The sequence below is a fragment of the Rana temporaria genome, chromosome 2, assembly GCF_905171775.1.
Source record: "Rana temporaria chromosome 2, aRanTem1.1, whole genome shotgun sequence".
In the NCBI taxonomy this organism is placed as follows: domain Eukaryota; kingdom Metazoa; phylum Chordata; class Amphibia; order Anura; family Ranidae; genus Rana; species Rana temporaria.
In genome coordinates, this window is record NC_053490.1 from 464011334 (window position 1) to 464027004 (window position 15671).

The 15671-nt window shown below is 41.0% G+C and overlaps 1 protein-coding gene across 5 annotated transcripts in view; it reads left to right on the plus strand.

Annotated features, from left to right (window-relative positions):
- CTPS2 (CTP synthase 2) overlaps positions 1-15671 on the plus strand; it is a 414745-nt gene that overhangs the window by 249379 nt on the left and 149695 nt on the right. For all 5 annotated transcript variants that reach the window (XM_040338655.1, XM_040338657.1, XM_040338654.1 and 2 more), the window contains one exon: positions 7433-7476. In XM_040338655.1, coding sequence (XP_040194589.1) covers positions 7433-7476 — 44 coding nt within the window. The remainder of the gene's footprint in view (positions 1-7432; positions 7477-15671) is intronic.

Below are 15671 nucleotides of genomic sequence, written 5' to 3' on the forward strand. Positions count from 1 at the left end.
CGATACAATGCCTCCTTACTGCCTATCAAATTGTCTCTGAAGAGTGATTCGAACATGGATAACTTTTCAGAGAGTATTGCACATTGTGAACATATCCGTATGGTGACACTATGACAGCTGTGGTGTTGATCAGGGACACTTTAACTGGTGTGGCTTAGATTATTGACAATATGACTGGTGTGCCAGGATTTTGTTTTCTTTATCGTACATCACGGGACACAGAGCTGCATATTCATTACTATGTGGGTTATAGAGTCTACCTTCAGGTGATGGACACTGGTGTAATCAATTAAACAGGAAGTTCCCTCCCTATATAACCCCTCCCCTACTGGGAGTTCCTCAGTTTTTTCATCAGTGTCTAAGGTAGACCACATTCTCGAGGATCGGGGCTTTCAGAATCAGCGGCAATTCCCTTGATTCATACAAGAGAGCTGGCCTCCAGGACCAGATAGCCTATGGTCTGGAAGGCCCATGTTCCTGGTGTGAAACCAGATGGTGGCATCCGTGGAAGTTTGTCAAAGGTAACATTCCTGCCTTCCTACATTTGGAAAGGAGACGGAGCTAGCCTTAAGTTATATCAAGGATCCGATCTCGGCCTTGCTTCCAAAGGTCGATTACTTCACACTCTTTGGTCCGGGCTGTTATGCACGTCACCCCTTGTATAAGTCCACCAGTTAGGTCGCCCTTGTGCTCGGAGGATTGGCTCTAGTTTTGTCGGCTTACAGGGTCAGCTCCTTGGGCCGATGCACCATATTTCCCTTCATCCTTTAACAAGGGAATGGGTGTTCTTGGTTGTGGTAGCCTCCAAGAGTTTCAGTATTGGCAACTTTCTTGGTATAGAGCCATACTCAATTATTCTTACAAGTAGAGTGATTTTCATCCTCACCCAACCTTATTTACTAGAAGGATCTAGTATTCATTTGAATCTAGATATTCTTACCTTCCCTTTTTTCAAAACCTTGTTTCACGGAAGGAAAGGTTATTGCTTTTCTCTCAATTGAGATGAGAGCAGTTAAATACCTATCTGAAGGTTTCAGATATAGAAAGCTGACGTTTTTATTGGGCTGCCAGAAGACCCTAGATGGGCAGGCAGTGTTCAGGTCAGCTATTAAAATGGTTACACTCTCTCTCTCGTTGGAGTAAGAAGGGTCTAGGCCTATCTGAAGCGGCTGCTCGGATACGGAAAACTGATGTTGTTGCGCTACCAGGAGGCCCCAGGAAAGGGCAGGCAGCGTCTAAAATCAACTGTTTTTAAGGTTGATTCATCAGGTTATTATTCAGGCTTGTGGTTAGAGTAGGATTCCCCCTGTTTTTTTGTGGGGGTGCTCCCTACCAGGATGGTAAGCGCTTTATGCGCAATGCATTTCCAAGCCTTTATGACGCAGATTTTCAAGGCCGCAACTTGGTCATCTGTGCTTACGTTCACTAACTCCTATCAGGTGAACATAAGACGGCAAGAGGATGCAGCTTTTTGGCGCAGTATGCTGCAGGCAGCATTATAGGTCCTCACGTCTGATGGCGGTCTGCGTTGTTGGTGTCTCCCTCCCCTCAGTAAGCATTGCTTTGGGACATCCCACATAGTAATGAATATGCAGCTCTGTGTCCCGTGATGTACGATAAAGAAAATAGGATTTTTATAACAGCTTACCTGTAAAATCCTTTTCTTGGAGTACATCACGGGACACAGAGCTCCCACCCCTCTTGTTTGGGGATATTGGGACACTTATTGCTTTGCTACAAAAACTGAGGAACTCCCAGTAGGGGAGGGGTTATATAGGGAGGGAACTTCCTGTTTAATTGATTACACCAGTGTCCATCACCTGAAGGTAGACTCTATAACCCACATAGTAATGAATATGCAGCTCTGTGTCCCGTGATGTACTCCAAGAAAAGGATTTTACAGGTAAGCTGTTATAAAAATCCTATTTTTACTCTGATTGCATATTACAGTGATGATCACTCTAAAAGTAGTCATTTAACTGTCATGAATGGCTTTCATTCATGAGTCATTGTTTACTATTGTGATTGGCCCTGTACCATGTGATCATTGTGACCAATCAGAGATCACGATAGTAAACAATGTTATAAATGGATGACATTCATGACAATTGCTGACTTGTGATCGTTGTGATTGGTCACGGCAATCACATGGTACCTGGGACAATCATATTGGCGTGGTACCAATTACTGTAATCTGCTGTGTCTAATAGAAATTGAGAATGGCACCACTGCCTGCTTCTGGGCTGTTGCTCCATTATTGTATACATGCGGCACACCGCAAAACCTTCAACCTTGCTAGCATCATCATCACTTAATGCAAGAAATTTGGACTATTCTGGCAGACAGAAAGGTCCGCCTTAATCAGACCCTCCTCTCGAGCTATTTTCCAGCAGAATGCGAGCATCAAGTCTATGCTACTGGATACCCTGACACATAACTTAATTGCTTGATTCCTAGGTGGAAAACTTTGCAAAGTTGAAATTATTCCTTCCCAATAATCATAGTTGTAGTGGATTATAGAACCAGACCCGGGGATTCAAAACCCTGCATATGTGGTGACCTGTAGAGAATGTAGAGAGCTTTCAAGAAGATTGATCAACAGAGCCTTAGATTGAGAGAACATGTGTTTCTCTGGCTTGAGAAAGAGAGAGAGTGTTCTTAGATTGTGTGAGAATGTGGATCTGTTAGGTTGAGAGAGTGACCAATCAATATAGTTTGTCTGATATAGAGAGGGTGAGTGCTCTTTTTAGAATGCGAGTCCTTCTTTTTCTATGAACTTCTCCTTGTATTCACAAATTTCCCTTACTTAAGTCCCAGCCTAGAAGGTGTAGTTCAGAATATTTACCCACATCTGATTGAATGACACTACTATTGACCTAATATTTATTTAGGTGTTGACTGTAACTGTCCACCAGATTGCACCCTAGGACTAGGAGTTCCTATTTTAGGTCTTCTGGAAATAAAATTGGATTTATTCAACTTAACCTTATCTGGGGTTAAATCTAGATATAGTACCCTCATAACATTAGGAATATATGTGGTCCCCGGTGTGGATAGAATAATTTGTGATCTTAATTTTCAATGTTATATCATTTTAATCATGAGATATTTGATAAAGATGTGTCATTTATCCAGAGATCAATTTTGAGGTAGAATTTATTAATCCTCAAATGATATCTGAAAAAGTATCACATCATAATTTTCAATCTCACTTTTGAATTATCCGTTTTATGAAAATATGCTTATTTCTTATTTTAGGTATTACAACATTATACAGTATACAGGGCTCAAAAATGTAAAGTCCTAAGCTACTAGCCAGGCCTTATGAGTTACTCGCCACCAGTTGCCCCACCCAATTCCTACATTGCCCTGCCCCTAATTCCTTCCCTAAACACGCCCTCTTAAATTATCTCATGAAATGACACTGTTTGTTTTATAAAATGAGGGGGGTGTAATGGCGCTTGCCACTTAAATAATAAGCAAATGATTAGTAATGAGCACAAAATGACCAGTAAAAATGTGTTTCACTCCTTATTCCTTGAAAAAACCTCCAAACATCAATACCAATGATGAGAAGGATGAATAACGTGAAAAATAATGAAAATCCAAAATATATGATTGACTAAAAACCATTTCGGTCATCAGACATTTTTCAAATAAATTTCCCAAAATCTATATATATAAAACTCAACGTGTGTGTGTGTGTGTATGTATGTATGTATGTATGTATGTATGTATGTATGTATGTTCCAGCATCACGTCCAAACGGCTAAAGATATTAACATGAAACTTGGCACACACGTTACTTATATGTCAGCAACAAACATAGGATAGGTGGTTTAACCCTTACCCACCCCCATTTGCCATGGTCTGGGTTTTTCTTTAAAGTCCCATTCAACTCTATGGGAAATACATGTTACTTCATAACTTCCAAACGGCTGTACATATTTCGATAACACTTGGTCACATGTTACTTATATGTCCACTTAAAATATAGGATAGTTAATTTATCCCTTAACTACCCCCATTTGTGAGGGTCGGGGTTTTTGTTTAAAGTCCCATGCAAATCAATGGGAAATGTATGTTCCCACATAACTTCTGTACGCCTGGAGATATTTCAATAATACCTGGTACACATTTTACTTATATGCCAAATAAAAATATATGACAGTTAAATTAACCCTTACCTACACCCTTATATAAAAGATGGGTATATTTATATTACTATGATTTTCCTCCCCAAAAGGTTAAGATAGGAAGACCGGGCAACGCCGGGTATTCAGCTAGTTGATAATATATAAAAGTGAGAAAATGAATCCTTCAGTGAATAAATAGTGACATCAAACATCCAGTGTATATTACAATAAATAAAAAACTGCAAGAAAAAATGCAATAAAGAATAAATGTATCAAAAAAAGTCCATGTGCACAATCCCTGTGCTAAAAAATGTTCAATCAAAATAACGGTGCTTCAATAATATTTTCAAACAGTGTGTGGTGCTTCAAAAAACAATAATCCAAATAATAAGGTGTTTCCAAAGTGCAGATGTGCTTGAATGACGCCGGCCGGGGAGGGGGGGAGAGGAGCGGAGCCCCGGCTGGCGCGTCGCTGGAGCGCTGGAGCAGGTAAGTGCCTGTTTATTAAAAGCCAGCAGCTCCACTTTTTGTTGCTGCTGACTTTTAATAAACATACAAATGGCTGGAACTCCCCTTTAAGATCTTATGATTAAGTGGCGTCGGGCTGCCACGCAACGCGTCAAGATTCACTAGAGCCGTCGGTGACGTCATCTCCGTTCGCGGCCGAGAAAATAAATGTGAGTGCATTTCCTTTGCTCATTAAAACCTTATGTTTGCTTACTACACTATGGGGATATCATATGTGTTTTATTGAGCGCCATCCATGCTGGGAGTGTTCTGGCTAGGACCTGTGAGACCTACAGCTGGGAGTTTGGAGAAAAGGCTGTCCTGGAAGCATTGATCTGCAGGGATATCTGCTGGGCTTTTCAGCAATCATTATAGGCTCAATATAGCCTTTCCTAAGGTGAGAGGCTTGTACTACCATACACTGGTGTTGGTTCTGCACAGTTACACTAAATGATTGTACGGTGGATTACAGCTATCATTCAAGCACATCTGCACTTTGGAAACACCTTATTATTTGGATTATTGTTTTTTGAAGCACCACACACTGTTTGAAAATATTATTGAAGCACCGTTATTTTGATTGAACATTTTTTAGCGCAGGGATTGTGCACATGGACTTTTTTTGATACATTTATTCTTTATTGCATTTTTTCTTGCAGTTTTTTATTTATTGTAATATACACTGGATGTTTGATGTCACTATTTATTCACTGAAGGATTCATTTTCTCACTTTTATATATTATCAATTTTGGGAAATTTATTTGAAAAATGTCTGATGACCGAAATGGTTTTTAGTCAATCATATATTTTGGATTTTCATTATTTTTCACGTTATTCATCCTTCTCATCATTGGTATTGAATTTTGGAGTTTTTTCAAGGAATAAGGAGTGAAACACATTTTTACTGGTCATTTTGTGCTCATTACTAATCATTTGCTTATTATTTAAGTGGCAAGCGCCATTACACCCCCCTCATTTTATACTATTGCTGGTGCGTGAGCATCTTTTAGTAGTGGCTGCTGCCTTCATATTTATTTTATCTCTTTTTATCCACATAATATTATTAGTTTTTAGTGCCCTGGGTTAGAGTGGTTTTGCGCATTAGTCCCCCCCCCCCTTACACATAACTGTTTGTTTTATGCAGAATTAAGTTACAAAAATAAATATTAACCACAGTTTTAACAATATTAACATAAAGCAATGTAAACATAAAAGGAAAATAAGGGCCAGATTCACAGAAGAAGTACACCGACGTATCTACTGATACACCGGCGTACTTTCAAATTTGCCGCATCGTATCTTTAGTTTGAATCCTCAAACCAAGATACGGCGGGTTCTGGCTTCGATCCGACAGGCGTATGGCTTCGTACGCCTTCGGATCGTAGGTGCAATACTTCGGCGCCCACTGGGTGGAGTACGCGTCGTTTTCCGCGTCGGGTATGCTAATTAGCTTTTTCCGGCGATTCACGAAGGTACGCGCGGCCGTCGCATTCTCTTACGTCGTCGCTAGTCGGCTTTTCCCGGCGTATAGTTAAAGCTGCTATTTCGTGGCGTATAGATAGACCTGCCATGTTAAAGTATGGCCGTCGTTCCTGCGTCGAATTTAAATTTTTTTTTTTTTGTGTAAGTCGTCCGTGAATAGGAAAGGACGTCTACGTTCAAAAAATGATGTCGGTGCGACGTCATTTTGCGCAAAGCACGGCGGGAAATTTCAAACGGAGCATGCGCAGTACGATCCGCGCGGGAACGCACCTAATTTAAATGATCCACGCCCCCTACCCAGATCATTTGAATTAGGCGGGCTTGCGCCGGAGGGATTTACGCCGCCGCAACTTTACAGGCAAGTGCTTTGTGAATCAAGCACTTGCCCGTAAAACTTGCGGCTGCGTAACGTAAATGCGATACGTTACGCCGCCGCAGATGTACCTGAATCTGGCCCTAAGTGTTTTACATCAATAAGGAAACAAAATATTAAGTGTAATTGGTCAAACCTTTTATAAATGAATGCCGCATACACACGATCGGACATTCCGACAACAAAACCGTGGATTTTTTTCCGATGGAATGTTGGCTTAAACTTGTCTTGCATACACACGGTCACACAAATGTTGTCGGAAGTTCCGATCGCCAAGACCACATTCACGTACAACACTCCGATGAGCCGAGAAAATTAAGTTCAATGATTCCGAGTATGCTTCGAATTGATTCCGAGCATGCGTATGATTTTTGTGCTTTGGAATTGCCGTTGGAAAAATAGAGAACCAGCTCTCAAACATTTGTTGTCGGAAATTCCGACAGCAAATGTCTGATGGAGCGTACACACGGTCAGAATATCCGTCCAAAAGCCCAAATCGAACATTTGTTGTCGGAAATTCCGATCGTGTGTACGTGGCATTAGAGCATTTTTTTTAGGTAAATATTTTAATGCTATAAATATTAAATATAGCATTCAAAAAAATAAAATCACACTTTCACTGATTTAGGAAGCAGAGAGACTCACAGTGGAACACAGCACTGGACAGGGGAGCGGGAGCTGCCAAACAAACTGGTGATTGGTTGCTAGGTGGTTCAAGCGACCAATCACCAGCTTGTTAATAGGAAACAAGTGCTGCCTGATGGTAAGAAGATGGAGGGATTAGCTCATTATATTAAATTGGGTGTGTATTTTAATCCAGTATTCTTGACCAAGCTGTGTTGTTGCATGCAGGGCAGAGCAACAGGTTTGCTTTAATGCCTCCCTCTTAAAAATAATTATGTACATGTATATTAATATTTTTCTCTGTTTTAGATGCAAATTCTACAGAGTTTGATTCAAATACTAAGAACCCAGTGGTGAGTAAAGTAGCACTTGAACTTAGTGTATGCAAAATATTTTCAATATTTAATTTAATGAAGTTAAAATTGTGGTTAAAGAAGATACACACACCTTGTCATATATAATGGCTACATTGTGAATGCAATAAAGAATGTCCATAAAACACTGTTTTTATTTAGAGTTATTCTAAAAGAAGCCTTGCAATGGCTTCCTCTCTCTTGTTCTGTATCATAACAGAGACCGTGAAATTGTAACCCAGCAGTCCAATGGGGCAGTGCATATTGTGATAGTGTAGAGTGGAAGTGTGAGATGACACAGATTGATGTTATAGTACTCTGGGTAGAACATGGCAGAAATGGCATCTAAAAATATGAACTGGATCAAGCCCATAGAAGAAACCCTTCTGTTCCCGCACAATGTGATTGTTTCAAATCGCATGAGAAGTCTCACCCTTTTGTCCGCAATGGAAGTCATCCCGATTTTGAAAGTAGTTCTTGCACTACTTTTTGCAGGTTCAGGTACAACTTGCATTGACATCTATGCATGAAGTCACACAGATGTCCTCCAAGTAGCACCTAAAGTTGTACTACTTTGAAATCATGCTACTTCATGTGAAGTAGCATGATTTCGATGTCATGATTGGTGTGAACGGGGTGTTTGGCTCCATTTACACTCTGCATAGAAGAAACATGAATTCCCGCTCACAGTTTTTTTGGCCGATTTTGCGCACAGGGCAGCATATTCATTTGTATGGGCTGTTCTATGCATTTATGTCACGCAAAAGAAACGCCAGCATCTTTTTGTCCGACGTGCTTCACGCAGTATTTTTCTGCCATGTCCATGCATTGTTGTTGTGCAACAGTCATAACAAAGTCACACTACATTTGGAGTAACAATAGAATGAATAACACCCAAATACACAATGTGCGTTATGCTGCAATTTTAGCTCAATTTGGAATCATGGGCATAATCATACCAAATCTCCAGGTGTGAATTGGGGAGGGGGCGGGTTTCAAACTGCCCTGCTGTGGTTTACCTGCAGCGTTGTGCAGCACAGTGTACCCACAGTTAAGGTGCAGGTTACCCACACTTTCCCTTAGACTTCTATTCGATTGGGTGTTCTTTTGGTGCATTTTCTGAATGCTCAACAAAGATGCAGTATGCAGGATTTTTTGTGTGCTTTTGGAAGATGTGCAAAAAATGCCTGACCTAAAACCACAGATGAACTGTGGGGAAACCGCAGCGGAGTAGTGTGAAAGTAGTCTTAGGGATTACATAGCAACCAGCAAATGTTGAGGCAATGACCACTATGGTCAGGAAAATGTCACATACTTAGGTTGAAAAAAAAAAACATGTCCATCTAGTTCAATCAAAAGAAAAATAAACAGAATAAATAAGTTGAAAGCATTCAATGTAGCATTGTCCAATATTTTAAGTGCCGGAGCCAGGATTATGTAATGTATAACACAATGTATACAGTGCAGGCATTAGGACTATGTAACATCATCTAATACAAAGTGCAGTCCTCGGGACTATATATTGTATAACGTAGCACATACAATGCAATAGTTAGTATAATGTGACATACAACATAGTGTATGGGATGAATGGGTCATGACAACATTGTGTATATATCACAGCATATAGAGTACAAGAGTTAAGAATATGTAACATATAAAATAGCATATACAGTGTGGGAGTTCACAGTTCCAGGGTAATTGCAACAGAGATAATGGAAAAAATAAATAGGTGGATAGCTGCATGCCAAATATTCACCTTTATTGAAACATTTTAATTAAGGCATTAAAGGTAGGTACAGACTAACTGCACAGCCACTAACATGTTTCACACCAGACACGGTGCTTGGTCTTAGCTAAGCACCGTGTCTGGTGTGAAACATGTCAGCGGCTGTGCAGTTAGTCTGTACCTACCTTTTGATGCCTTGATTTTAATTTTCCAATAAAGGTGTATATTTGGAGTGTGGCTATCCAGCTATTTATTTTTTCCATAGCATATACAGGGCTTGTAGAGTGCAGTAACCAGTAGTAAGTGTCCTCTTATGTTAGTGGTCAGTGATGAGTACCACTCACTCATATATTGGTGGTCAGTATGAGTGCCATCTTAAATGCTAGTAGTCATTGGTGAGTGCTTCCTCAAATGATGGTTATCATTGATGAGCACCCCCTTAAAGGGTGGTGCTCAGTGGTGAGTGGTTTCTTATACATTAGTTTTTATCAGTGGTGTGTGCCCCCAAGACATTGATGGTTAGTGGTTGTGCTGCCATAACATTGCTGTTTAGTGGTATGTGCCCCAAAAACATTGATGTTCAGTGGTCTGTGATCCCATTGGTGTTTAGTATTGTATGTACCCATAAGGTTGGTGTTCAGCATAGTGCACCCCTATACCATTTATGTTTCAAGGCCTATGCCCCTATACCATTGGTGTTCAGTAGTTTGTGCACCCATAACATTGGTGTTTAGTAGTCTGTACACTCATAACATTTGTGTGATGTGGTCTGTGTCCCCATTAAATGTGTGTTCAGTGGTCTGTTAACCCACTCATTTTGGTCGGTACCCCCTTTCATTGGTGTTCAATGATCTTTGCTCCATAACATTGGTTTTTGCCCTCCTAACATTGATGTTCAGTGGTTTGTGATACCATAACTGCTGTTCAGTGGTCTGTTTTCCCATTACAGTGGTCAGTGCACCCATATCATTGGTAAGCAGTGGTCTGTGCCCCTTTTTATTTGTTTTCAGTGGGAGCTTTACTGTTTCAGTACCTGAGAAAAGCTGCACAGGTAAAAGTTGCTGACTCCCAGGTTAGGCTGGGTGACATTGCAGAAGAACTGTGCAGGCCCCGTGGGCCACGATATCATTATCATGGTGGCATGCTCTGTCAGAGGTCTTGCTAGATTTGGTTTGAGCCCAGACAGGTGACTCGGGCATGTGCCCCAGATGCCTGTGTTCAGCAGCAACGCCTATGCAGCAATAGAAGCTACTATATTTTTATCCTAACGAGTTCTCATTGAATACCTGTGCTGCCTGTACTACCTGGTATGCACAAAAGGAATACAAATGTTTTTTTTGTTTTGTTTGTTTGACTGCACTGCACTGACTGACAGCCTCTAGCCACTAGAGACAGCATATTGAGTTTAAAGAGCCACTTCAACATATCAATATAATACATCATATTGGATTCTGTCTTCTCATATATTCTAGTCTGTCATGGGGGTATGTTTAGGTTGTAAGAGCCAAATGTATTTATGTTAATCTGATGCTAGATAAAAAGCTCTCGGCTGGTTTTTATACTTCTCTTAAGCTAGGTAGTTTTTGGGATAAACATATAACATGGCTTATTGTCGCTATTGCTCCCTACATTTAGCATAATTATAGGCTTATATGCTTTATAAAATGTGCGGGCAGTCTGTTCAGTGTTTGAAATCACAAGTGGAAAAGATTATCACGGATGCAGAGTTTAAACAATTTATGTTAAATCAAGATTCTGGTTCGCAATAGAAAGCATCAAGCAAAAATAATGAGAATAGAACTACACCAGGGATATGAGATTTGAAAGAAGATTATGTGCTGCTGGATGAAAAAATAACATGCTTTTAAAATAAAGTATAGTTTCTAGTCTATTATATTAATCTATAATAATTAATATTGCTCTATTGTGGATAAGCTTATATTGTATCAGTCTTTAGAAGTAGATGACTCAGTGGTCAAATGTATACAAACTTTTTGTGTTTACAATTTTAACATAGGTACATATAACTGTGCATATACAGTATGAGAACTGTAGATACCTCCTAGATGCCTCTAGATACTGGAAATCACTGTAGTAGACACAGCTACTCCAGCGATCTTCACTTGCTTCTGGGTCCTTTGCTGCATTCTGAACACATGAGGTTGGCTGCTCAGCATGGGCACCATTCAGAGAATGCTTTGCATTGAAAGAATGCAAAGCATTCTCTGATCGGACGAGGTGGAGAGGTGGATGGTAATGTCATTCTCTCCACCTCCAACAATCAGAGGAGGCTTTCCATTAATTCAAAAAATGCAAAGCATTCTCTAAATGGTCACCAAACACTGGCGAGGCGGTAACTACATTAGACAGATGAGCCAACGTGAATCATTCTGGATTTATGAGGTCATAGCTCCTTTTGGTATTAATACAGAATTTTATCTTAATTGTTTTATCAGTACAAAATAACTACTATAGTTCCAATAAGGAGTGGTCTTTAGAGGTATATACTTATCTGGAAACCAGATACGCTTAAATTAGGCTAAGATACGAGCGGCGTAAGTCTCCTACGCCGTCGTATCTTAGGGTGCATATTTACACTGGCCGCTAGGTGGCGCTTCCGTAGTTTTCCCGCGTTGAATATGCAAATGAGCAAGATACGCCGATTCACGAACGTACGTACGTACGCCCGTCGCAATTAGTTACGCCGTTTACGTAAGACATACGCCGGCGTAAAGATAAAGCTGGTCTCTAGGTGGCGCAGCCCATGCAAAGTATGGACGTTGGAACAAACGTATCTTTTTACGTTGTTTGCGTAAGTTGTACGCATATAGGGCTGTGCGTAAGTTACGTTCACGTCGTAGGCAGTGTTCAACGTATCTTAGGCATTCTATTCGACGCATGCGCACTGGGATACGTCCACGGACGGCGCATGCGCCGTTCAAAACGTCAATCACGTTGGGTCACAATTCATTAGCATAAAACACGCCACCTCTTCACAATTTGAATTAGGCACGCTTACGCCGGCCGATTTACGCTACGCCGCCGTAACTTAGGACGCAAGTGCTTTGTGAATACAGCACTTGCCTCTCTAACTTACGGCGGTGTAGCGTATATGAGATACGCTACGCCTGCCTAACGTTAGGCACAGGTACGTGAATCTAGCTATTAGATTTTTAGCTAATAGATTACATTTTGTATTTTATTGTTTACTGTATTTTATAATGTTTGTGAATCACTCCAAGGGGTGGGGCCATCATGTGAGCTCAGCTTATGGGCTAGTATGTTCATAATATTAGCAATATATTTCCCTGTCTTTGGTGTCCTTCAGTAGGTGAGAGACACTCAGAATGAGTAGATTTGCATAATGTCAGTTAGTTTATATTTACATTACAGTTAAGGGAATGAGTTGGCCTGTAAGGGCGTAAGTATACATTAGGAAGGATTAGAGTACAGATCGGAACGTAATTTCCGGTTTTGAGTCGGGTCCGGAATGTCACTTCCGGTCTTGTCATCTCCAGTTTTTCTTAGCACTTGTTGTACTGGGAAGGTTATGGGGTTTATGTACTGGGGAGTGTGGGTGAGGGGAGGGTTGTTGTCTGTACTCTGAGATATCTACTGAGTGGGGGGTTGTTTCTGTACTCGGGAGGTCAGTCTGTGCTGACGGCAGGCGATCTTTGCTGGGAGGTCAGTCAGTGCTGGGGAAGTCGAGTTGTGCTGTAGGGTCTCTCCTGTGAGAAAGGGGGGGGGGAGTAGTCTGTACTGAGGAGTTTGTGTTGGAGGGGGAGAGTCAGTCTGTGTTGGAGGTTGTTGGTCTTTGGAGTCTGCACTGGGTGGTTTGTGCTGGGGAGAGTAAGGGATGTTAGGGGGGGTATATGGGCTTTGGGGGGGATTTGTACTGGGCAGAGGGGATCGTTTTGGCTGTTTAATGTAAAGTGGCCTGTGCATTAGTTGTGGAATTATACCCCCTGTCGCATTTAAGTAGATGAGGCCGTTCTGCCAGGACCCTGCAACCACGTGCAACCACATGCAATGCAGATGGTTGCAACACGGGTGATTAGCTTCTAATTTTGTACATATGCTCTAAATGGTCATATTTTGATTTGATTGAACCGTGTAGATAATGGTAGCAATAAGTAGATAAAACCTTATGTCACCTAGTGACATTGCTGGAAATAAAGTTAGATGGTTGCAGAGATGTGTTTTACATTTTATACCAATGTTATAATTTACTTGAGGAGAAGTCACCCTTGAAACCCAAAGGATTGATGATTATCTCACTGTCTGTACAAAGTTAGAAAAAATTGTTTATTTTTTTGAGCTTTCAGAACAGCAGGTGTTCCACCACTGCTGCCATTAATACAGAGAGTAGGTGACTCTATTAATCTGCTTTAGAGTGAATCTGTGGCCAAGCTACGGTCATCAAACTAATTACATGTAATTGAAAAAATGAAACAAAGAAGAAAATGCCTGTAAAAGAACATTATTATACTTACTAGTTGCACTAGCAGTGACTCCAATCTTCGACATCAATTTTCTGTCGCTGATGAGATACACATTAGTGATGTAGAAGCCAATCTCCAGCTGAAGATGTAATACCGGTAATTAATCCTAACCTCATTCAAAATTCAAACTTTTGCTTTTCTGGTCTTATAACACATGGCAATAAAGAGGCATAAGTCATCTTTCTTTGAAGTCCGAATGTTACAGTAGTTTGCCATGAAGTGATGTACCAGAAGTTTCAAATTAAAGTGGTTCTAAAGGTTGAGGGCTTTTTACCATCATGCATTCTATGCATAAAGGCAAAAAAAACTTCTGTATGCAGGTTCCCCCAGCAACCCCCCAATACTTAACTGAGCTCCATCGGGAAGATTACTCACGTTTTTCGTGTAAGTGTTGATGTATTCACAATGTTATTTTTAGTTTGCACTTAGTTCTGCAATCACTATAGGGTTAGCGCAACCATATTTTTCCTATATTTTGTTCACTGTATGTTTTGCAGAAGGTTTGCTGCTTTCCACTACTTTTTTATTCTATTCCATCTATAGTAAATTTGTGGTTCGACAAGTTTGCCCACTTCATAATTACCATCTTAGCGCCGTTTCTCCCCCATTTTTTTATTTTTAATTCATTCAATACCTGTTGAGTCCCACCCATATTCATAACATCCACAGCATAGGGACTAAGGCCCGGATTCACATAGAGCGGACGCACATTACGCCGCCGTAGCGCAAATAATATACGCTACGCCGACGCAGCGCAGAGAGGCAAGCATTAAATTCACAAAGCCAATGCTCCCAAAACTGCGCTGGGTTTCAAAGGCGTAAGTGGAAGTGGGCGTAAGCCATGCAAATGAGGCGTGACCCCATGCAAATGATGGGCCGAGCGCCAGACAGATACGTATCACCAACTGCGAATGCGCCGGGCCGTGGACGCATTCTTCTGCGCATGCTCAGAACCACGTCGGAACAACTGCCTAAGATACACCGGATCACTGCCTACGGCGTGAAAGTAACCTACGCCCAGCCATATTCATGTCCAATGTAAACTACGTAAAATACGTCGGCTTGAGTTCCCTGGTGCAGACCTTTGCATGTCTGCTGCTGGGTTACACCGTACAACTTATGCGCACATCGCGTAGCCTGCGTCGGGCGCATGTACGATCGTGAATCGCTGTATCTTCCTCATTTGCATATTTGAATAGAAAATCAATGGGTGCGCCTCATGCGTCCAGCGTAAATATGCGCCCATTCTACGTCGGCGTAGGCAAGTTACGTCGGTGAAATGAAGCCTGTTTTTAGGCGTATCTTAGTTTGTGGGTCCGGCGCACAGATACGACGGTGCATATTTGCACTTACGTGGGAGATACGTCAGCGCAAGTGCTTTGTGAATCCGGGCCTAATTGTTCTGTAGTGTAAAATAAGAATTTAGGAGACTCCTTTAGTAGTAAAGGTGGCCATAATTGCATCGAAAACATTTCCAGGTAGTCATATTACATTTGCGACACAATTATGACTTGTGTCGCAATTGTATACGCTGTATTATTTTTTATTTGCTAATTTTTTCCCCTTTAATTGCCCTTTAATATGAACTTAGACATAGTTTTCAGACCTTTTAAATCCACAGCTTTCATTAAACAATACCTGGTAATCCTGGCGTGAATCAGATCCTCGTTTAGGCTCTTCTTTTTTTTTAAGGAGGCAACAATTTCTCCTTATCCCATATTGTTCTCCTGTGACACGTGCCTTTGGCGGAGAGTAAAATTGACTGTGCCGATGCTCAATTTCTAGGTCCACCATTATCATCATCAGAAAGCCAGCCCTTGGCAATGACATGCAGCTGCTTTTGGAGCAAGGGCATGTAAACAGAAAGTGGCTTCAGAGGTGGAGATGCTGAAAGGTTAAAAAGGTGTAAACAATAAAAAATAGAATGAAAACTGTTATGCCGCCTATACACGATCGGAAATTCC